Source organism: Hydra vulgaris, chromosome 15 (assembly GCF_038396675.1).
Source record: "Hydra vulgaris chromosome 15, alternate assembly HydraT2T_AEP".
NCBI lineage: Eukaryota > Metazoa > Cnidaria > Hydrozoa > Anthoathecata > Hydridae > Hydra > Hydra vulgaris.
Genome location: NC_088934.1, coordinates 18,217,501 through 18,241,220, shown reverse-complemented (window position 1 = coordinate 18,241,220; position 23,720 = coordinate 18,217,501). Strand labels below are relative to the sequence as shown.

The following is a 23,720-nucleotide window of genomic DNA, read 5'->3' as shown; positions in this document are numbered from 1 at the left end:
TTGATCGAATCTTAAGATTTTTAATGTAGTTTTCATTTTAATGTAGTTTACTCAAAATACCGAAGAATATTAAATGTTTTAGATGAATGTTGTTGTTTTATCATCGATTGACATTACAATTTGCTGGGCCGACAACGATTTTAAAGTAGGCGTGGGGGGACTCGTCACATTCGTCAGTTTCTAAAAATAGATCCTCTGTATTTAGAAATTTCGTAAAAAAAGAAAGTTCTCTAGAAAAAAAGTAGAAGGCGCGGGCCCTGATTTGGTGTATACTTATAGTATACAATATTGTCTATTTATTGGTTTTGAATATATGTATAACTCTATGTTACAAAGTATAACTCTATATTACAAAATTTTCAGTAATTAAAGCAAAACATGGAGGACCAAGATATTAACCATAGTCCTTGAATTAGTAGATTTTCTAATAACAGGATAAAGTCATTAAGGCAACAGTTTATTCTAATAAAAAAACATACCTACATGCTTACGTGCATTTATATACGTGTATTTTGTGTAATATTTGCAATAGTGAAGCTTTTTCAATTTTATATTTTCGATCGCAGTACGATTTAAATGGAAATTTATTTTCATCATAAAACATTTTAAATTTTCAATATGCAGCGCATTTACGTGGCTATAAGTTTAATCACGAAGAAAAACGACTTTTTTATTTATTACTTATTTTTTTAAATTGTTTAATTTTATTTGCCAAGTTAATTTAAGTTAAAGAAAGTTGTCGAGTTATCCTAAACTTTCGAGAAAGTTAAAGTTCCGCTTTTTATTGTTTGATAAAATATCGGGAGAAAAAAAATCACGCATAGTTGTATTAACACTAAATTTGACATTTTTCAAAAGAGCTGAATGATCAAAAAGTTCTTCTGGGGTGCTAAAGCATTGAATGGTTTTTCAGTAGATTTAAGCAAAGGTGCTAAACTATTGGATGGTTTTTCAGTAGATTTGAGCAAGCAAGTATAATTTATTTTTTTTTAAAAACGCAATCAAGTCAGTTTTATTCTACTCTATCGTATATTTAATATTTTACTTTATTTTATGCGTTGTTTATAATTTAAAATTTTTTTTTTTTTTTTTCATTTAATAGTTCTTTTGGAAATATTTGAAAAGATTTTATTAATTAGGCATATAATGGCATCAAAATAGTTTTTGCTTATTTACCATTATGTACGTTATATAAAAGTAATATGATATACGTTATTTAGCGTTATATATACTATTTATATACGTTGTATATACTATTTATATACGATAGGATTTAAAAATAAATTAAGAATTAAACACAATAAATGCACTGTCAAATAATTTCCAAAAAATATTGTTTTTTTTTTTGTGCAAAACAATATAAACTTTGTATCATAAAAAAGTTTGTGTAATCAACCCTAGCGCTTACAAACTTATAGTACCTGTAATAACAATAGCAAACCAAATAATCACTTAAAGTGATTAATTGGTTTGCTTCATTTAAGTTTACGGTTTTTCATGGTTTGTAAAACATGAGTGCTCGAAATGATTTTGCTAATGTACCGTTAGTGTGTGAAAAACATTTGTATCCGCAGATTTTTTTTTTTAATACACGCATGAAAAATTAGCTGAATAAAAGTGTATGCAGTCGAGGTGAGGAGTTTTTTTATGTAGTTATTTATGTGACAATAGCGCTATTTTTTATAGGTAATTTAAAAATTTTTTCTTTAACAAATACAACTCTTAAGTAGTTTGCAAGGTATAAATAAAAGATGTCATTAATTTTTTATACATTTCTAAATAATCTAACTTTGACTGTGTCATACTCTACTGCGAGTTTGTTAAACTCCACTCTGCTATTTCTCTTTCTCTCTCTCTCTCTCTCTCTCTCTCACACACACACACACACTCTCTCTCTCTCTCTATCTCTCTCTCTCTTTCTCTTTCTCTTTCTCTCTTTCTTATAAAAATACAGATGTATATGTATATAAATATATACACCGCAGTTATTTTTATTTTATTTTAAAAAAGATGATTGCAAACATTTTTTTGTTAATCGTTTGCGCGGTGTACAATGAGGCGTATGTCGATATTACGGACGACCTGGACTATACAGGAGTTAGTGGTGTGTTTATTCCTATTAAAGCAAACTTCAACTCTGAAGGTGATGAGTTATCTTCTCGTCAGCTTGCCGAACTACAAGAACTACAAGGTGAGACTGTTTTAGGATGAGGCTATGCTAAAAGTTATATATATATATAAATAATATATATAATATAAATAAATATTATATATATATATATATATATATATATATATATATATATATATATATATATATATATATATATATATATATATATATATATATATATATATATATATATATATATATAATATATGTAACATACATAATAACAATTATATATTTATATATTACTTAAAAATACAAAATTGTGTAACATATGTATCTTTTTAAGTTGTTTCGTCTATAAAAAAAACGGCATATAAAAAATAGCTTTTTGTAATACATTTTGTAAAATAGTTTTGGTAATTACAAAAAATATGCATACTGGTTCTAAACTACCATATCTTTCATTTTTGTCTTTTGCTATCATAATTATTATATATCCATGGTACAAATGAATTTGTTAACTATAATCAACAAACTGTTAAAATTTCAAGTCAGAAGCAAGTGTTTAACTAAAGTTATGAAGTTTTGAACTTTTAAAAAAATTGCAAAAACTATAAATCAAGGAAATCATGTTTTAAAATTATTTGTTATTATTATTAATTGAAGTTGTGTTCTTATATGTTGGATTTCTACAGCTGTTTTTCGTTAAATTTATTTTTAAAATCAATCACTGAAATGGCATTGACAACTTCACTGTCCAAACGATTCCACTTTTCAACTATACGGTTCGTGATGTCTCGGCAAAATGTTTTGAACGAACTGCCTTCTCATAAATTTCATCAAACGAACTGCCTTCTTTTAAATTTAGACAGTTACAACTTAAAATGACATATCAAAAAAACCTCAAGCATTTTAAAAGTGATACAAAGTTTTTAAATTTTTAATAAAAAGAAAAAGATCTTTTAAATGAGTTAAATATAGGATATGCTGACGCAGTTAAGGCGATTTTAAAATATAATAGCGTCTGTATAATATTTTTCTGACTACGACATATTTCCGTTGAATGATCAGATCTGTGAATTATGAAATGACAATATAAATTAAAATGATAAACTTTGCCATAAAATAAAAAAAATAAAAATGTTTGTAGCGAAAAAATCCAGACCGAGGATTCTTTCTTTTAAAAAAATCTTCTTAAAATCACGAGTGCTCGTCCAAATTATATTGTCCGAATAATATTTTAAAATAAATACGTTTTTTAGGTAAAATGAACATCATAGTTTAATAACATGATCTGTTCTGATTGATTATTGGCAATTTTTCCCAATTATAAGCTCTTTCTTGGTCAAAATGCTTATATTTTTTTTGAAAATCAATAGTAACGTTGTGTTTTGACAATTATATTCAATTAGTATGTACTAAAACCGTTTAGAGCTAGGATCTATAACAGATTAAAGCAATTTTTCAAAAAATTTTAATTAAAATTTTAATTCAAAAAATTTTAATTCAAAAAATTTTAATTAAAAACGCTGTTGAGCAGAATTGATCTAAAGACTCAAAAATTGTGTTTTTTAGAATTACAATTAGGAGTAATAAAAAAGTTTTGAAAATTATATAAAAATGAAAAAAGTTTCTTTATACATCATAAAAACTTGAACATTATAAAAACTTAACCTTACTAAAAACTTGAAGCTAAAAAAATTATAGCATATGAAGCTCTTGTTAGGACATAATTTGCTGACAAAATTATGCTAGTTCCAAATAAAAGAATTCAAGTAATTTTTAAATCACCTTAACTACACTGATGAGTAATTCTTCATCGATCAGTTCGTTGCTACGAACAATGCTATGCATTTTTAAAGTAAGATTTTGTTTAATAACAAAAAAACTAAAACAGATTTATAAAAAGTTTTTTTACATTAAGAAAGCCGTATAACTTTGTAAAAATTTATATAAATTGGCTAAGTATAAAAAACTAAATACTGATACGTAACCATTTGTTTGATTAAACCATTTTTGTTTTGATACAATTAGGGATCGTCCATAAATTATGTAACGCAAACTTTCAGAATAAACAAAACAAAAAAGATCAGAAGTTTTCCCTCGCAGAGTCTTTATTTAAATATAAAATAAAAATAGCCCATTAAGTTTAATGAAAATCGCCGCGTAAAAGAGCTTAATATCTTCTACTTCTGTTTTTAAAATATATTTTGCGTTGCGTAATTAATCCACGATCTGTAAGAAAATTGAAATCTCTATTTTGTAGCGTTCTTTCGTACCTCGAATAGGATCATACTTATTTTTGTAAGAAAGTAATCTTTTTTTTTACGTGGTTTTAAGGAATGGGTGTTTGTAGACTCTTGCTCCACGCCAAACTCATTAGCTAGCATGTTGGCGCCTGTAGCCCAACTGTAGAGGCTATTCACAAAAGTCTGCAAAGAATTTTAGTTTCTTATTTTTAAATCAGCTGCTATTTTTAAATCTGATTTTTTTGTGCAACTTTTAGCTGATTACGTTAATACGAATAAGGATCTTATACCAAACAACTAGCGAAACTAGAAACAAAAAATGTTTTAACTATTTTCCAAGCGTTTCAGCTTCATTTCGGCAAACGGCAGGAAAAAAGTCATTGCTAATGAATTTGTGTAACGATTCCTTTATATTTCTCTTATATGACAATGTAATGCTTTCACATTGTTTATTTGCGCTTGCCACTGAGTGTCTGAAAGCGACTCATTAGTTAAACTTTTTTTTAAAGTGTGATTTTTAAGAATATGCCATTGTTTTATAGAAAAGAGGTTTACTAGGTTTAAAGGATACCAAAAAAAGACACTAAACTGAAGATTTTGCAGTATCAGATGAAAATAAGTTTAAATTATGGAAAACGAGGGAACAAAAAAATGCAAACGAATAAATAATAGAAATTGTTTAAACACCAGAGTGATGGCCTTTCATTTTTATTCTATTATCAAAACCTATTTTAATTGTTTCACTACCTGATCCCAACAGCTATGCATGTCTATTGCCAGTTTTTTTAATTTTGTTTGACAAAACATCTGTCAAGTGAGTTCCTGTTTGACATTAAAGTATTTTTGTTTTTTCATTCATATGCAAAAACAAAAATATTTTTTTATGGAAACTTCTGATTCTATCCGAACAAAAAGAAAAAAAGAGTAGTAAAATTTTGCTCAGTGTGAGAAAAATCTAGTGGGCAGTCTAGAACAAACGAAAAATTTTTGCTTTCTTTTATTGCATAATGGTTTCCACTTTTATTGAATAAGCCAGAAGACTAATCATTTGAAAATCCTCCTAATTTGATTTGCTTTATGTGCTCTTGGAAAATATTGTTATAATTAACCAGAAGTTCAACCAATTCTGAAAAAAAAATATTTTATGCGCCAACTTTTCTATTGATCCACAAAAGGCTCTGTCTCTTTCTGCTATATACAAAATATAACTACATTAGACAATATTGTTTCGTCTTTTATGAATTGCAATGAATCAAACTCAGCTACTTATCTTTTGCTTTCCTGATCTATATAAATTTTATTCGTATTTAAAAGGGTTGAGTCGTATTTTACGTACGTAAACAAGAAAAGCGAAAACGCTACTAAGAATATTTAAAATTAAATAGCGTTTTATATATTGCATAATTATGCAACATCATAATTAGCAAAAGGAAAATGTTTTTTTTAATAATAAAAAACCGTTTTTAAAGAATATTTTAAAACTTTTTTTTTTTATTAAATATATTTAAACCTGATAAGTTGATTTGAAAAGTTCAACGAAATCATTAAAAATTACATTTTTGTTTGTGACTGAATTTCAAACAAACTCATGTAAATAGCTTGCAAATGCCTTGTAGCAGTTTTTCTTCTTTTATTGTAACTCTTGTCTCAATAGAACAAAATGCTTGTTGTCATGGCATTTTTTAATTAAAAAAGCGCAATAAAAATGAAGTGCAAAAGTATAAATAATATTACTTTGATGTTAAATTTTCGTTAAACTCTTCTTAAATTGTAGGTTCATCTTTTTAATTTGACGTTTTACAAAGTCAATACCGTAAACCGGGGTAACTTTGTACCAATTTTAATAAAGATAACTTTTTGAAAAAAAAGAAAGTTTTCCCAAAACTATTTTGATGCTCAATGTTGTGCATTACTAATGTCATTTAATTAGTAAAATGATGTATTCATTGTATTCACCAAATCCAAGATTTTATGGAAATAATGAGGTGGTCAATGTTACCCGGCAATGGGGTAACTTTGTCATAGTAAATTGTTTTTTTAGCACCGGATGTAAATTAAGTGTTATTTATCACATTTAATGTAATTTAAACTTACATTTAGCATTTATTTCAAAAAGGAATACCTAAAATATGTCAAGAAATTAAAAAAGGGACAATAAAAATAAATATAAACAGTATTAAAGAAACATATTAACTAAAATAATTTGATTTCTTTTTATTATTTTTTTATTAAATGTCAGAAAAAGCAAAAAATAAGAGAGTACTAAAGAATAACACTTTAAGAATAATAAAAGTTTAAGAATAAACAAACAATTTGTAACATAAACTCATTTTTTAAAAAAAGTTTAGGCATTTCTTCAGTAATCTATCATAGATTCAATAGAGACTGATTCACTATCGTATTCTACAGAAATAGATTTTCCTGGTTCAATTTTAAGTCTTTTTTTGAATATATTTTTTTTATTTTTACTTTGTGTAACATCTTTCTCATCACCACCTTTATTTTTTTTCTCATTTAATATGTCTAAAAGACTCTGGTCTAAAGCTTTACGAGGACTCAAGACGTTTTCACTTGGTAATTTGATAAACACTGCATTAGGATTAAATGGCACCAAACCACAAGCTTTAAATCCATTTATTAAATTTATTCTTGAACATTCATTAATGGATGTAATTAAACCATTCAACAACTTAGAGAAATCTTCTTTTGGTAACGTTGCAAATTTTTTACCACAAGAAAAATTTTTTACCAGTAAGTTTCCAATCCAGAAGTATATGCTTTTTTTAATGGTGCAAAAAATGCAACATCAAGAGGTTGAAGCATATGGGTTGAATTGGGCAGAAGGCATATGAATCTAGACAAAAGAATTTCTTCAACACCATTACCACAAAATATTTCAGAGAAACAAGCCTTACTGCTATTTATTATTCTCTCTGGGTACTTAGTTTCACATTTCATAACAACTTTTTTATTTCCAAGGTCATCACGCAAACTTGTTTCATCCAAATTGTTGTTAATTCCAATTGTTACAAGGTGGAATTCCTTCAAGCTCAAGTTTAATATTGTCAAAATAAATTGTTAATTGTTTTTTGTTTATAGATGTTTTATTTTAATATTTGATGCAATTCTATGGGTTAATTGTGAACATTTCATAAAACTTGAGACCCAATCATCACCAGGAATATTGTTTTTAAGTATTTTTACAGTACGATTTTGCAATTTTAAATAACCAGCTACTAACATTTTAACATCAAGTTTATTTAATGGAAATCCCCAATCACACATAACCTTGATTCTAGATGAAAATAACTGCTCCTCATCATAAGTAAACAAGGTTGGTGCACCAATGCATTTTTTATGCTTTGACTTTATTTTATTATGTATAGTGCTTCTTGGTATACTAAACCTTTTTAAGGCTTGACGAATATATAAAGTCACTACATTAACAACAACAAAGTAAGTTAAAAACGCAAGAAATAAACATAATTAATAAATATGGTTCTATGAAGCATTAAACAATAAAGGAATGAAAATGACGTCTTTTGTTCAGAGCTTTTAATATATAACACATACCTTCATTAATTGCACCCATACACTCTTTCAAAAGTATGGTATTAGAACAAGTGTTGTATGCACGTTTTCCAACACTATGCTTGTTATATTTACGAGGCATTTTGCTTTAAACAAAAGTAAATATAAACAACAGAAGCAAACTGCAATGTTGTAATTTATTAAACTATTATATAACTTTATTAAATTGCAATTAAAATTTAAAAATTAGTGTCTTATTGAAAATTAAAAATTTTAGTTTTCTTATAAAGTTAATAAAGTTATGATTTAGCAACAACAACAACAAATAGTTTAACAAGAAAATATACTTTTTTTATAATCCTAAAATACATTCATGCTAAAAACTGTTTTTCAAAATAAATTATTTGGATAACATACTTCAAAAAAATATTATAGTTATAATAAATAACGATTAGACTACTTTAAAATGAATATTATTTACATGGCCAAAGTTACCCCAAAAGAGTATAAACCTACGGGGTAACTTTGACCACCCTGTATAAAAATCAGAATTTTGTTACTTGAGCAAAAAACTTTTCGCTTAATTAAATTAAGATAAAATTTCAGATTTTAAAATTTCAATTTTAAAAGTTCAGATAAAACTAATAATTTTATCCGAACGTTTGTCTTTAAAACAAAAGTAAAACTGAGTTGTTTGCTATCATTTTTATCTTCGCCCAGACAACTTTCTGTTTTACAGTCTTTGATTGTGTTTTACCAAGATGTAGTTTTTATTCTTTTTCACTTATAGTAAAGAGCATTTGCATCAAACTTCAGATCAAAATTTAAGGTAGCAGATCCCCTTAAAATAAAGTTGCTTAAATTGTTGTAATGGAGCATCAATTGCAATTAAAATTTTATATCAATTAAATATTTTTATTATTTTGAAATTTTGAAAAAAAAAAGTAACCATTTAAGCAGCCATTTTGAAAAATTTTCAAAGATTATAAAAGTTTGGTAAATGCTACTGACCCCAAATTTTCAAGGTATGTTAGGAGAATTATTAACTAGGGTTTCAACCACTTTTGTGTAAAACGGGTAAATATTTCAAAAGATAATAAAATAAAAGATTTTTTTTTTATATTAGTAAAATTACTTAATATGAAAATTAGACCTTTGTTGAGGTACAAACCCCAGACAACACATCAAGGAACATTTCCTGAAAATTTCAAATCAAAATCTTCATTAGAAGTTGAGAAAATGTGTTTAATGTGTTGCAAAGTATAAAAAAAATGAAACACAAGAAAAATGCTTTTACAGATTTCGTAATAAAAAAATAAAATTGTTATCATTCTAAAAACCACCAGCAGAGTATGATGTTCCTTCTTCATTTTCTGCTGTTGAGATTTTGTCTTATTGCAGTACCATATTAGTTCTGCAAAGTATTTATAGCTTTATCTGTTAATCGTCCTTTACCCATTATTTTCCCCCCATCAGACAGTATATTTAGTTTCATTAACTGACGCAAGTTTTGCAATCGTGTTCCCATACGCTTTTCAACATGCCCAATACACTCTTTTTTATCAATACTAACATTAGGTCCATATGGTTCAGACTTAATAACATCATTATACGAGGATGTGTCTCCATCTCCAATATAAGATGTATACCTTAGTTTGTACTTCTCCACAGATTGTCCTAACATTTCAATGGCACCAACAGATTCCATTGATCCTGAAGATTTTACGTGGTTAATAAGACAATTGTGATTATTTTGCCAGTTATTATAACCAGGTTCATTTTTTCTTTTGTTCCAATATTCGCAACCTTTGCATTGTTTTGATAAAACAAAATGGTCTATACATTTTTGATTATTTGTTGATATCAAAGTTACAACACTGTTAATGGATGTATAACCTTTTTTTGCCATGTACCATCTACAGAAACATGGCAATCAACAATACTTACATTATGACTGTTATCATTCAACAAAACAATATCATATGTCTTTTTTGCAGCATTCAACATGCAACTATTAGCTGCTCCAACATAAGCACTGTGGAGTGACTTTTTAATTTTACCATAGTTTTTTTTTGTCATTGGTCTTGGCATATTCATGCAACGATTAATTGATTCTATAGAAGTATAACCTTTTCCTATTTCTCGAAAAGCAACAACAATTTGTGCATTGACTTCTGCACTTCTTTTATTTACTACTGAAGTTTGGAATGTGTCTATAACTTCGTCACAGTTTTTACAAAAAATTTTAAATTGCAAGCAAAATCCCATTTTTTTCTTAAGGTTACCTTGCAAAATAATCTTATTTCCACATTCAGGACAACAAATATACTTACTAAATAATCTTTTTAAGATGGAAAAGTTCATAATAAAGTTATAATTGTTTTTATAATCATCATTCTTATCCTCAACATTTTGAGTAGTATTCATTTTCGAAAATAACTTCTTTTGCACTTGAACAACATGCAATTGATAAAGGTAAAGTATTTTTCTGTTTTTCGTTGCATGTGTACTGATTGCCTTTGAACTTATATTTACTTTTTCTAATGGTACTACGAGTCATTTTTTAAAATATAAAATACAAACTTTAAATAAGCTTTTAAAACGAGCATGCAAATATAGTCAAAAGATACGATTTTATTAACTAGATCTAGTTATAGCATAAACTAGATCTAGTTACAGCATAAACTCTATAGAGTTTATGCTGTGGAATCTATCTTAAGGTTGTTTTAAGCCCTGGTAATAAAATTAAACAAACAAGATGTTTTTAAGACTTAAATTTCATCCAAACTACTGATTAAAAAGTTAAAAACCTAACAACAAACCCGTTGCTATGGCGGTAACTAAGGAAGTCTGAAAACTTAGGTGCACTAAAACATAATTACTTAAATTACTAAATTAAATTACTAGTAAGAGTTTTCATATTACCAATCTCTGTTAAATTCTGCATCGAAATCAAATTTAAAAAATTTTGTAAATTTTTTTGATTTTTGTGGGGGTCTGCTACCTTAAGCAAGAAAGATTGCATTTACAAATAAAACAAAAATAGTAAAGCGTTACTTAACAGTTTAAAAGTTACTGACGCTTAATTTAAATTTTTAAAAATGACCAAAGTTACCCCGCTGGCCGAAGTTACCCCGATTTACGGTACTTACAGTTCTTTTTTTAAATTTCTTTACTTATGCTAACTCCTTTGTTCATAAATACTTTTAAAACAAATTAACTTTTTATTTACTTTTTAATACGCAATAACTGGAAGTTGCGTTTTTTACTTAATTAGTTTACGTACACATAAAATACAAGATAACCTTTAAAAGTATGATTAAAAGAGTATATTGCAAATGTTTTGCAAAATTTCCCCATTAGTAGAATTAAATAAAAAAATTTAAGTTGTTATTAGTGTAGCGTAACGTAGGTCCTTTTCTTGTCACTGAGCAACACTAATAGCGTTGGATCGAAAGCCGCCTAAAATTTACGTCAGAAACATCCCGTTTCAGCATCTAGCCAAAGTTGGTCAGTATGTAAAATTTAGTTTAGTAGCGTTTTTTTATGCCAGAAGTAGTTTAGTGAAACCTTTCAACGAGTACTCCCAAATACGTCACAACAATGGACTATTATAGTATAAGGGGTCTATTATAGTATAATTCTGGCTGATTCAATCTAAGGGATATCAATGTGTTCGGTCCAGCTTTGAACGTAGTTGCTGTTTAATAAAATTGTTATTACAAGTTCCTTTAATAAAAAAGGCACAGTAAATTTTCAGCTACACAATTATGTTAATGTTTATGTTAACACTTAAACCTACGGACAAACAATATTTGGATACAACAGCTATTGTAATTAACACTAACGCTAAATATTAATTTTTCTGATTATAATAAGAAAAATAAATGTTATGGTTAGTGCTGATACATGTAATGAAGTTTTTCACATGATTTTCGGCTTGCATAGCGTGAACTGGAAAGTATCAGTGTGAATTGAAGGAAAAAATAGGTAGGTGATCGGCAAAAATGGACTTGAAATTTAAAATTAGTTATTACAATGTCCTTTAATAAAGAAGACACAGAAAATTTTCAGCTTTACAATTTTGTTATTATTAGCCAAGTTGATTTGGTATTAAGCATATATTGTTTTATTTTTTGTCATTGTACAATAACATTAGTAATAATGCGTCTCATAAAGATGGATGTATTCTAAGGAAATAAAAGACTCAATATAAGTCTTTTTTTGGAGTTCTAAAAAGCTTAAGTAGGATAACATCTTAAGATTTAAGTTTGTATTTCTTTAGCTTAATGATTATCCTTTAATAAAGACTATTGCAATATCCTTACAAAATTATCTTTTAATAAAGACTATTGCTATCGTGTTAATAACAACCTAAGTTTATGTTGTCCATTACACTATTGCAATTGTCTTCATTAGAGGGTAGTTATTAGGAGTGGAACTTGTCAAAACTAAATTTTACTCTAAGTTTTTATTTGAACGTATAAAAATATATCAAAAAGAATGGTAAGCTCGTTTAAAAAAATAATTATTCTTGTTAAATTCAATAATTAAATTGGTTTTGGTTGTTGTCAATATAAAATACGCATAATACAAAAATTTATTTGTCATTTGTTGCAATTTTTTTATCGATATATAATATTAAATCGATACCATTGTTTTTAATTAAATATTTCAGTAAAAATAAACATTTTGCCATAAGAAAATCAAACTTTTAAATATTCAATATATTTAAATATTAAATATTCAAACAAAGTTTGATTTTCTTATGCCCAAATGTATTATATATTATATTATATGTATTATTTTTACATTATTTTATACAAAAAATATTATTTTTTATAAAAAAGTGTTTCAAAGGGTTTGAATCAAAATGGTCAAATTAACTCCATTTTATTTTGAGTTTTTCAATATTTGTCTTAATTATAAAAGGTATAGTAGTTCATATTTATAATTTGAAAATTTGATACATTTTTTTTTTTGTATAAATGTTTTATTTAAAACTTTATTTTTATTTAAATTTAGATCAAGTTGATAGTTTTTTAAATCAGATTCAGAGTGTTGCTGATTTATTTGAAAAGATTAAACAAGCTTATAAAAGCGGGAAAACTGAAATTCCATTTTACGAAAATTGCATTGTTGATATATCATTCAAGAATCCAAACTATTATATAAAAGCTGACGAGGCAAAATGTAAAGGAGGTGTTAGTCTTGGCAGATTTGTTAAAAAGTTATTTGAAAAGTTTGATATTGAAGCCTTATCTTCAGGTGAATTTACATTTTTTCTCATTAAATTATGTAAAAATTTTTTAATCCAAAAAACATTGTATTTGAAATAATTTTCACTAAAAATATGCTAATATGAGTTGTTAAAGACATTTACTAAAATGTTTTTTGCAAATTTGAAATTATTACAGGGCTACATTTTAAAATTTATTTTTTCTTAGTTGTTAATAAAAACTAAATCTGTTTAATGAGAATATAGGTTTGCTTATTTTCATAAATTGTGACAGTAATTCTTATTATATCATTAATGAATTTACTGTTATCAGCATTTCAAAGTTATAAATTAGTCAGTATATTTAAAAAGTGATATTAAAAAACCAATCAAACAAGTTACCACAAAATAAATATGAAAAAAATCACTAGCTTCTCAGCTAACTCTCTAGTTAGGAAAAAAGTCTAATCGAGTGCAAAAAAAACCAGAAGAAATCAAATATACAATGAATTTACCTTATAGAGACAATTATATCAGTTAGGACTGGCGGAGTTGCATCAACGTTAAAGCAAATAACATATTTTCGTTCCAAAAAATGAGTAACTCTGTTTTCGACAAAAAAAAAGCTTGGCAACACTACATGCCAAATAGTAAAAATATATAGGGTAAAAACCTCATGAAGTTTCTTATTATGTGGAAGAGAAAAAACAACAGCTGAATCTGCTTCGACAGAAAATATTAGATCACAATCTGCTGGTCATCAAGCTGCATGAAAGATGGTAGATCTAAGAAAGAAGCTACAAAAAGAGGCTCTTGCAAACAATATTTAAAAGTTTTTAATGTGCGAAAAATGATGACAGCAAAGATTTTTCTAACTGCGAAAAAAAGTTGCAAAATGAAATCAGTCCTTTAATACTTTGTAATGGAAATTGATCTTCAAGAAATTAACAAAGTGGAAATGGGTTGAATCCTTCATTCTACAAATGTATGCATTAACAGGCTTTGTTATGAGATTTTGTTGCATAACGGCAAAGCGCAACACAAATAAATGTAACTTAACTCAATAAAGATATTTAGATTGTTAAAAGTTTAATTATGTCAGGTGCTTATTTTAAGATACCTCATTGTAATTAAATTTAAAACCACATTAAAAGTTGTTGTAAGTCTTTGAAATAAGATATCTTTAAATTAAACAATATTGTTATAAAAAAAATTATAAATAAAATTTAAATGTTGAAAAAAAAAATTCCTTATTTTAAAATCTTATACTTATTTAAACTAATTTTTTTTTTCTTTGAAACATTTGTTTTATTGTTTTTATACAGAGAGTTTTTTAAACGATTTACACAACTACACTCTTAGATTGGGTTTTCTTCTTTATAAAAAAAATGTTTACGCTATCTAAAACATTTTAGTTCAACTGGCTTTTGACAAAATAAAAAATTGTTATAAGTTGGCTTTTAAAGCATTTACTTCTTAATCGTTTTATTTTTATTCCGTTATAAAAGTTTGGTTCGTTTTAAAAAAAATAATGAAATTCTTCTATATAAAATTTAACAGCAAAGGAAAAACCCAAACATAATATTAGACTAGTATTTTTTTTTAAATCATAGAGCTGGTACTTACTTTCGAGAAAAAAATGGCGTTAAAAATTATAAAGTTTTACACTTTAACGGTCAAAAAATAAAAAAAAACTATCAACATTTTTTTTAACATTTAACAAAATCTCTGCATACTACTCACAAACTAGTTAATTATTTTATACTGATGTTCAGTCTATGATCAATTCAAAAAATTAATGACAAAGAAAATTTTTTTGTTAAAAAGCAATCAAAACTGAAATGTAAGTTATATGTAGTACGAACATTTTAAAGTGACTTGAATTAAATTAAATTTTATTTTTCACTTTAACATTTTTATTATTTTTTTAATGCATGTCTAAATTTTTTTCTTTGTTTGTTGTGCTTTAAGTATAATTTTATTTTCAGGTTTTATTCAGAGCAACAAAGTGTTTATCCATTTATTGTCAATTGATGAAACTACTGTATCAATTAAGGCAAATTACCATGGCCGTTACTCCCATACTCAGTCTATGCTTCAGCTTATGGATATAAAACTTGATTTAGATATTCCTAGAGTAAAATCAAAAGAAGAATTCAAATTTAAATTGACTGGAAAATTTAACAACTTCATAACTGAAATAGTATATGATTTGAAAGGTAATTTTATTAACATTATTTTTATTAAAACAACATTGGTTGTTATATGTGGAAATCCAGAAGCATATTTTTAGTATATATATAATCCTTTTTTTTTTTAGTTCAAATTTGTAGACTCATATTAAATGTCCTTGTCATAGAGATGTTTAACAAACAACAAGATATTTTAATAAACAAATTTTTATTTAAAAATCACTTTTTGATTGTTTTTGTCTTTAAAGTATCTTTTTATTTGCAAAGATTTAAATAATCAGGTCAGGTTCAAAATCATTATGATCACTTTGCTAGTGGTAATCCAGCATAAACTACCCCATATTCTTCTGCTTTGAAGTACTTTGAATCATCTGGCCATTCTTTAATGAGCTTCCCTATAGCACTTCTTCACTAAATTACCTTTCTCTTTGTTCTTTATTGTTCTCCTTTTTTGCAAGACTGCACTTTTATTATTATTTTTTTAATTTTTTTTATTATTTATTTTATTTTTTATTATTTATTTATTTTATTATATATTATATTATTTCTGATTAAATTGACCAAGCTCTTTCTATTTATCTCACCATCAATATTCATGTTGTTGGTGATTTTAATGTTTGTCACACTGAATGATTCGGCTCTACTACTGACCCTGCTAGTACTAAAACTTATACCTTTTGTATTTCACAATCTCTTACTTAGATAGTTAACTTTGTGACTCGTTTTCCAGACAAACCCTAATCACTCTTTAATTTTTTTTTGTCTTTGACCCTGGTTTGCGCTTAGTTATTTATTGTTCTATTTTAAGTGGTTTGGGTCACATTATGATCTCTCTAAAACCATTCTTTTACTTTTTTTTCAGACTCACCCTATCACCATTTCTAGCTACTGCCTTAAAATTATGATTTTCTTTATAACGTTCCTTAACTGATATTTTTTGTGTCTCTGCTGATACTTTCACCTCCTTTGTAACCTTATGGATTCATGCAGCAGAGATTTTAATTTTTTTGTACATTTGAGTCAAACCTCATTCAGCCTCATGTTATTGATCTATTTGTGTAGTTGTTGTTCCTAATTGCAAATATATTCCCAAAAAGTTAGGTTCTAAAGACTTTTGAAATATCTTTAACTATGTTATTAACAAAAGTAACATTCTAACATTCTATCTCTAATACATGAGTCTAATCTTACTACCTCTCCCAAGGGTAAGGCAGAACAGTTAGCAAATAGCTTTTTCTTTAATCTGTCTGTAATATAAATCCATCAACCGTGGTCTTTCTGTATCCCCAAAAAAGTCTAATAGCCTACTCTCTTACAATCAATACAGATTTCAGTTCACTCATTCTACCGCTGACTTGTTAACTGTTGCAACAGGAAGTTTCTATTGCACAGATGGAGTTGGGCAGGTAAGGACTATTGCTCTTAACATATTGATATAGTCTTTATTCCATAAGCTTGCTTTTATATTGTGTATTTTGGAAAACTTTAAAAGTTATTGAATCATTCTTTTTTAGCTGCAGTATTAAAGTTGTCTCTGAAGGCCATCACTTTTTATTTTCAGTACTCCTGGAGTACAATCAGTTTCTATCTTAGATCTTGTATTGTTTCTTATCTATATCATCTAAGATCGATATCTTCTAGATCATCTAAATGATCTCCCTAACAATCTTACATCTAAAGTGGCTCTATTTGGTGACAACACAACTATACTCTCCAGTCTTGACAAAAAGTTTGTTTTAGACAAGGTCCACATTGTAAATATACTTGTACCTTTTGCTCTGGCTGCCAAGTGCGACTCATAATTCAAGTTGCATTCTTTACTGTATTTGTCCTTTCAACCTCTAAAAACTTTTATTCCTTTTTTTTTTCACATTGATACTTTAAAATTTTCTTCCATGTTCATATTTTCTTAACTTAAAAATTTCAGTTTTTTGAGTTCTGTCAACTGTTTTCTTGCTCTTTAACAATACTTCTTGTTTTCTGGTAACTCCCAATTTAGATATTTGCTATTTTTAAGTTGGGAGTTACCTGAAAACAGCTGAAAATAAATTTATTTGTATTAATTTAATTTATAAAAATGTTTGTTTTTAGGCAATCATTTTTGTAATAATCTTTTAATAAAGTTCCATAAATGGTAATCTACTGACTAAATCTTAATGTTTTCTCTGGTTATTTTTCACTATTAACCTCTTGTCGTCGCATATAAAAGTAATTGACCAAACCATATATGAAATTTATTGCAAAGATAGAATCAAAAAATAGACTTAATAATTAAGACTAATACTTTTTTTTATTAAGCTTTTTTTTTTATTTCTTATTTTATTCTTGATAAATTTACATTTTATTATGTTTTTAAAACTTTTGTTTAGTTTGTTCAATTTATTTCAATATCTTTAAGTAAGTTAAATACTGATATAAAAAATGTTGCTTTTGTTTAGTGAGTCCTTATGCTAAAATTAGAATTGAGGTAACTAAAACAACAGTTGAGCGTTTCATAAAGTTGTGGGGTTTGCAATCTTCCGATTTAGTAAACTTCCCTTTCGATAAACTTAAAGATGCTGAAATTAGTGGTGAGGTTAAAGGTGAGTTTTAAATTGTAACAATATTAAGTTTTATATTTAAATTTCAAAAAAAAATTTAAATTTTTGAATCATTATTTGAAGAGTAGTTTGCAATTTATATATATATATCTGTATCAACAAAATTCATCCAGAATAGGTATGCACATTAGTAGATAATTTTAATAGGTAATGATAGATATGCACATTAATAGGTAAATTTCTGTCTGAAACTGTAATGGCATATGAACTGTCATTAAAGTAAGTTGCAAGTCTTAAAGTTTTTTTAAAGTAAGTTGCGAGCTTTAAAGTTTTTTTAAGGTAAGTTGCAAGCCTTAAAGTAACATGCTTTGTAAAGTTTATTGGTCAATTGTGCGTAGATATTAGTTTTTATATAAACATTAAAAAAAACAAGTATACTAGAAAAATGAATAATTGCAACTGTTTTCTTATTAATTGTAGATTTTCTTATACTTTAGGCAATCAACTATATCACCAATGATATTGTTCTAACATTATTTAACATGCTTTGCCGTTTGTAATATACTAGTTTATATTTGTTATTAGTTTAAAGTCAACTGAACTAATTTTTAATTATTGTTTAGCTTTATACAATACAAAAGACAACCATTTCCAACTTACAGCTCAACTCAAATATAAAGATGAAGTAATAGATTTATCTATCAGTTTAATTGTTGACAAACCCAAAGGAAAGCCTGTTGCTGTTGCCGTTATTGCAAAATTAGACTCTATTACAAACATTGTGTAAAGTTTCATTTTTGTCTGCTTTTTTTTCTTATTAGTATAATTGATATATAATACATTAATTCAATGTCTTTAAAAAAGTAGAATTTTAATTTTAATAACATCATGTTAAATTAATAATTTTCTTTCTTTAGAGATTATTTGAAACAAAAGTTTAATTATAATGGTCCTGATTTTATCAAGCAGTTGATAAAGAGTGGTACTCTTTCTATTTCAAACAAAAAAATTAAGTTGATTGAACGTCTTCGCTTAAAGTTAGATCAAAAAGCTCTAAAGTCTGTTGAATATGGTATGAATTAATTGATACTGTATATGTTAGCGTTGTATCAATTAATTGTCATTAACAATGGCTTTTTTATTTCTTTTTTTCATTCTTTCTTTTTGGCCTAATCTATTTTTTTGCTGAATAATATTAATTTTATGAATAATAAAAAGTTGATTTATTACAAAAATAAAAACTTCCATAAACTAGTTTTGAAATTATATATTTCCTGAAATTCAAAAAGTTGTTTGAGTTGCAAAGGCATATTATCTACATATTAACAGGTCTGTTAGTTTTTCTTGCATTTAAAAATGTGAAAGTTTCTTAATTTTAGGCTTTTTTTGCAAGCATTATTTTGCAACTCTTTGTTTGAGGTAAGTCTGTAGCACACCATACATTTAAGCTGTATTTTTGTACATTTTTGTACAATCCTGTTTGTTGCATATCACATTTAGTCCATGATTGTCATTCTAAAAATATTTTGTTTTTTATTTTCTTAATTATACTTCATTTTAATAATTTGGAAAACAGCATAAAATAACTTAAGTATCCATAGTATTAATAAGAAATATTCTTTATAAGAAATAAAGTTAAAAAATTTGGCAAAAAGTTGACAAAAAATTATTTACTTCTTGCTGTTACAAAATGACAATGCGGATTACAATAAAAGATGGCATTTTCTCATCTCACAATATTCTGAATCCAATCTTTTGTACAATCCTCCAAGGCTTCTAATGGGGTATATTTTCAAAAATCTATTTTGTCTCACTACTCTATTTTGCCCCATGTTCCCCTACTTTAATAAAGATTTTGAAAAAAATATGTGTTTATTTTTATTGCATTTAAAGTTTTTTTTTTTAAGCAAATTGTTTTGAGATTATTTTTTAACATTTTAACAAAAAAGTTTCTTAGTTTTTTTTAGTGATATTATATTAATTTTCTCAATAAAAGTTAAGGGTAAAACATTTAATTCATAATTTTTTTTTTTTTAAATCAGTACATAAAGGAACAACTTTTTTGTCTAAATCTCCCAATTTTAAATGTGTTAATTTACCTTATTTATATTTACATAAAACTTTTTTTTATTTTATTTAGGTGTCCATATCTACATAGAAACTGATATGAAAACTGCTTTAGAAAATTGTGCTAATGAACAGGCTCCTCAAAGAAAGGTCGAGGTGACAGAAGCAAAAAATAAAAAAAATCATCTAATAAAGATAAGCATATTAAAGACTGGTGTTGTAATAGAGTTACCTAAGAACTTTGCACAAGACTTGAAAGTATTAATGAAATGTTTCCTAAAAGAAATGAATATTTATGTGCAGACAGTAGTTGTTCCTGAGGCGCTAGAAAATTCCAAACAAGATGATGCTTTTTACATTAGTGAACTATCATTTTGTAAGTTTTTTTATAATGATTATTTTTTTATAGTGATTATTATTAATCTATGGAATAGGCTGTGGCTTTTACATTTTATTAATTGGGTTGTGGCTGCTCCAGTTATGTTTTTGATGAAGTTATGTTATAGGTGAAATTTGACCTTTTGTTTTTTAGTAAATAAGGAGTTTAAAATGACTGTTGCATACAACGGTGATATTGATGTACCCTTTCTTGGTTTGAAAATATCAAAACCTTCACTTGCAATTAGTAAAAAAAAGGGAAAAGATGAACCATGGATATTTAAAGGTCATGCAGAAGTTATTGTAAGTTATTAAAAATTTATAATCTTAATTTTTTTTTTAGTCATAAAAGCATTTAAGTCATAAAACCATGAAGATGGGGGGACGAGGAGTTTTTAAAAGAAAATATTAATCTTTAATGCAAAAAGTTAATAGTCAATGTAAGAGTTAATGTTTAAATCTCAATCATGATGGTGCTAATGAATATGATGATGGCAATCATGATGATGGCGATGATGATGATGATGGTGATGATGGTGACAATGATGATGACAATGATAATGATGATTATGATGATGATGTTAATAATTATGATGATGATCTTGTTCATGATGATAACAATGATGATTATGATCATGAATGTTTTTTATCTTATTAGTTTGAAGTTTTAATGGATATTACAAACTATATATATTTTACTTTTACATTTGTGTTTCTTTTATTAGTCTGAGATACTAAAGGATACCTCAAACAAAGGGAATATAGACTTCACTTTTGACACCAAACAGAATATTGAAGTTAGTATTAAAATTCCAGCATTAGAAATTAAATCTCTTGCAAAGTATTTCGGAGTTGAACCATTTGAAGGAGGTAATAAAAATCTGGAAGAGCGTTTCAGTTTTGGAATAAACGACCTTTACATAAATGGAAAGTTGAACTTGAAAGAAAGAAATGGAGAACTCACGTAAGGGTTCATTCATATAGATTGTAATTTAAAGTAATCTTCTAAAGCTTCTAAAGTTAAAGTTAGAATTTTTATTTTAATTGTAACGATTGTTACAATTAACAACAATAATAATAATAATAATAATAATAATAATAATAATAATAATAATAATAATAATAAAAATAATGTTAATAATAATTCTTTTGTGAAGTTTCAGTCTATATACTTTTAAAATAACAATTTTAAAAACAATTTTAAATATCCAAAACAATCTGTTAACTACAGAGTGACTGCCTCTCCAGTAATCAATGGAATGACAGGTCTAAAACTTGCTGTTTTAATATGGAAGCTCAAGGAACCTCAAAACTCAAAATCTGTTGGAATAGCGTTTGGTTTGGTAATGAAGAATTTACGTTTAGATCATGCTTTAAAGAAATTTGCTGGCGTTGAAATGCCAGAGTCATGGCTTAGTGATGTATCTATAGGTATTTTTAGGAATTGTTTTCTTCCTGATGTTTTTATAATACTGATGTAGTATATTGATAAACATTTTGTAATAAATGTTTTTTTTTTTTTTTTTATATATTTTTATAAAATCAATATATAGTATATTGATAAACAAATATAATATAATATATTGATAATATAGTATATTGATAAACAAATATAATACAATATAAAATATAAATAAACAATATAAAATATTTCATAAAAAATCAATGAAAAAATTAAGTAAAAACCAAAGCAAATTAATCAATGATCAAAATTACTCTACCTTAAATAATTGTCAACCACCTGATCATATTGTTTGAAGTTGTTGAAGTTGTTAGAGTTTTTTTTTATTTTTTTTTAGTTATGGTTTTCTTTTTGTTTTAGGGTTTTTTATAGTTTTAATTAAATTTGACTTGAATAAGAGTTAAAAAAAAAAAAAAAGAGAATAAAAATAAGCATAAAATTATTTATTTTGTAATAATAAACTTAAAAAAGAGCTTTTTTTTCAAATTTAATATGTCATTAATTTGTTTTTGATTTAAAAAGTAAACAAAAAGTATATTTCAAACATTCTCAAATTTCTTCAAATAAGAGAGACAGGATGGAGTCTTAAAATTACAAATTTGCTTTTATAATTCAACTAAAGTTAATACTTTTATCTGACCTTTATTGTTTAATATGACCTACATTTGAACTGCATAAAATGTTGTTTTTAAAAATCTTGTAATGTTTAGTAAAGTAGCCTTAAAATGGTCTAAATATTGTGAAAACTGTAATATTATTTCTTAATAAAATTTTATTTAAGTAATGCTGGCCAGTACTGCAAATAAGGACTACTGTAAGAATAAAAACAATGAAAATTTACCAGAATGTGAGAAACCATCAGAAGAATCATCAGAAGAATCATCAGAAGAAGCACCAGAACAATCACCATCTAATAGTAAAAGATCAGATGATGAGGATACAGATGATGAGGATACTGATAATGAGGATACTGATGATGTGGATGCAGATAATGAGGATACAGAAAATGGGGATACAGAAGATGGTGACGATGAAGAACTAAAAAACACCCATTTTCAAACAATAAAAGAATTGAGAAAAATAGAAATAGTACAAGGTATAATTTTTACTAAATAATTCATATTTAATTTTAAAGAAATTTTTTTGATAATTATTGATTTTTCTTTTTTTTTTAATAATTTTTTATCCTGAAACAGCAGTGAATAGTAAGAAAGATAAATTTGTTAAAAATACCAATATTTAGGTTTATTTGTACTCGTGAGAGGAACAGCTTAACTGTCGTTAATTGTACTTACTTGAGAAATAATTATTATTTTAAAAATTTATAGTCAATATATTGATTGCAAATTTTGAAAGAATTCAACTATAAAACTATTATTAAAAAATTATCCACACCATATTTGTTTGTAACTATTAAGTATTTTCCTCTCTAATGCTGAACTTAATAGTAACAGTAGTATCCACTCGTTTGTGTTTAATACAGAACTCTTGGCAGCCATTAAAGCAGAGCCTATTAAATGGTGTGAAGAAGTCTTTCTGCACTTTTTTATACAAAGTTCATAAAATTTATGTAAATATGTAGCTTATGTTAATTGATAGCAATATGTCATTTACATTTAATGTAAAAATTGCATTTGTATAACTTTATGTACAAACCTCTGAGAGTGTGAACATCAGTTGTATGTAAACAGTTGTGTATAGTTTGTGTATAATAAGATAACTTTTAATAATTTTCTAAAAATTAAATCATTTTCTACTTAAGCTGTTTTGTTTTGTATTTGAAAAAGCAAAAGGTTGTAATGTTTTTGTAAATCCAAAAAAGTTTTTATGCATAGTGATGGCTTTAAACCTACAAAATTGTTAGCATGTCGGTACTGAGGACAGCGCACTAAACCACTAAGCTTGATTAATTAAGCTTAAAAGTTATAAACATTTTATAATTTTTTTATACCAATTGTAGTGGTTAACTT

At 26.2% G+C, this 23,720-nt stretch overlaps 2 protein-coding genes across 3 annotated transcripts in view; both read left to right on the top strand.

The window, feature by feature from the left end:
- The window catches only part of LOC136092364 (uncharacterized), a 244,938-nt gene that overhangs the window by 159,144 nt on the left and 62,074 nt on the right, over positions 1-23,720 (top strand). The gene's annotated exons all lie outside the window — the stretch shown is intronic.
- The window catches only part of LOC136092424 (uncharacterized), a 50,913-nt gene continuing 28,682 nt past the window's right edge, over positions 1,490-23,720 (top strand). The window contains exons 1-12 of the mRNA XM_065820662.1: positions 1,490-1,632; positions 2,011-2,191; positions 12,919-13,161; positions 15,100-15,330; positions 17,742-17,885; positions 18,467-18,626; positions 18,761-18,915; positions 19,984-20,286; positions 20,443-20,591; positions 21,014-21,252; positions 21,520-21,719; positions 22,532-22,846. Coding sequence (XP_065676734.1) covers positions 2,011-2,191; positions 12,919-13,161; positions 15,100-15,330; positions 17,742-17,885; positions 18,467-18,626; positions 18,761-18,915; positions 19,984-20,286; positions 20,443-20,591; positions 21,014-21,252; positions 21,520-21,719; positions 22,532-22,846 — 2,320 coding nt within the window. The 5' untranslated portion in view covers positions 1,490-1,632. The remainder of the gene's footprint in view (positions 1,633-2,010; positions 2,192-12,918; positions 13,162-15,099; positions 15,331-17,741; positions 17,886-18,466; positions 18,627-18,760; positions 18,916-19,983; positions 20,287-20,442; positions 20,592-21,013; positions 21,253-21,519; positions 21,720-22,531; positions 22,847-23,720) is intronic.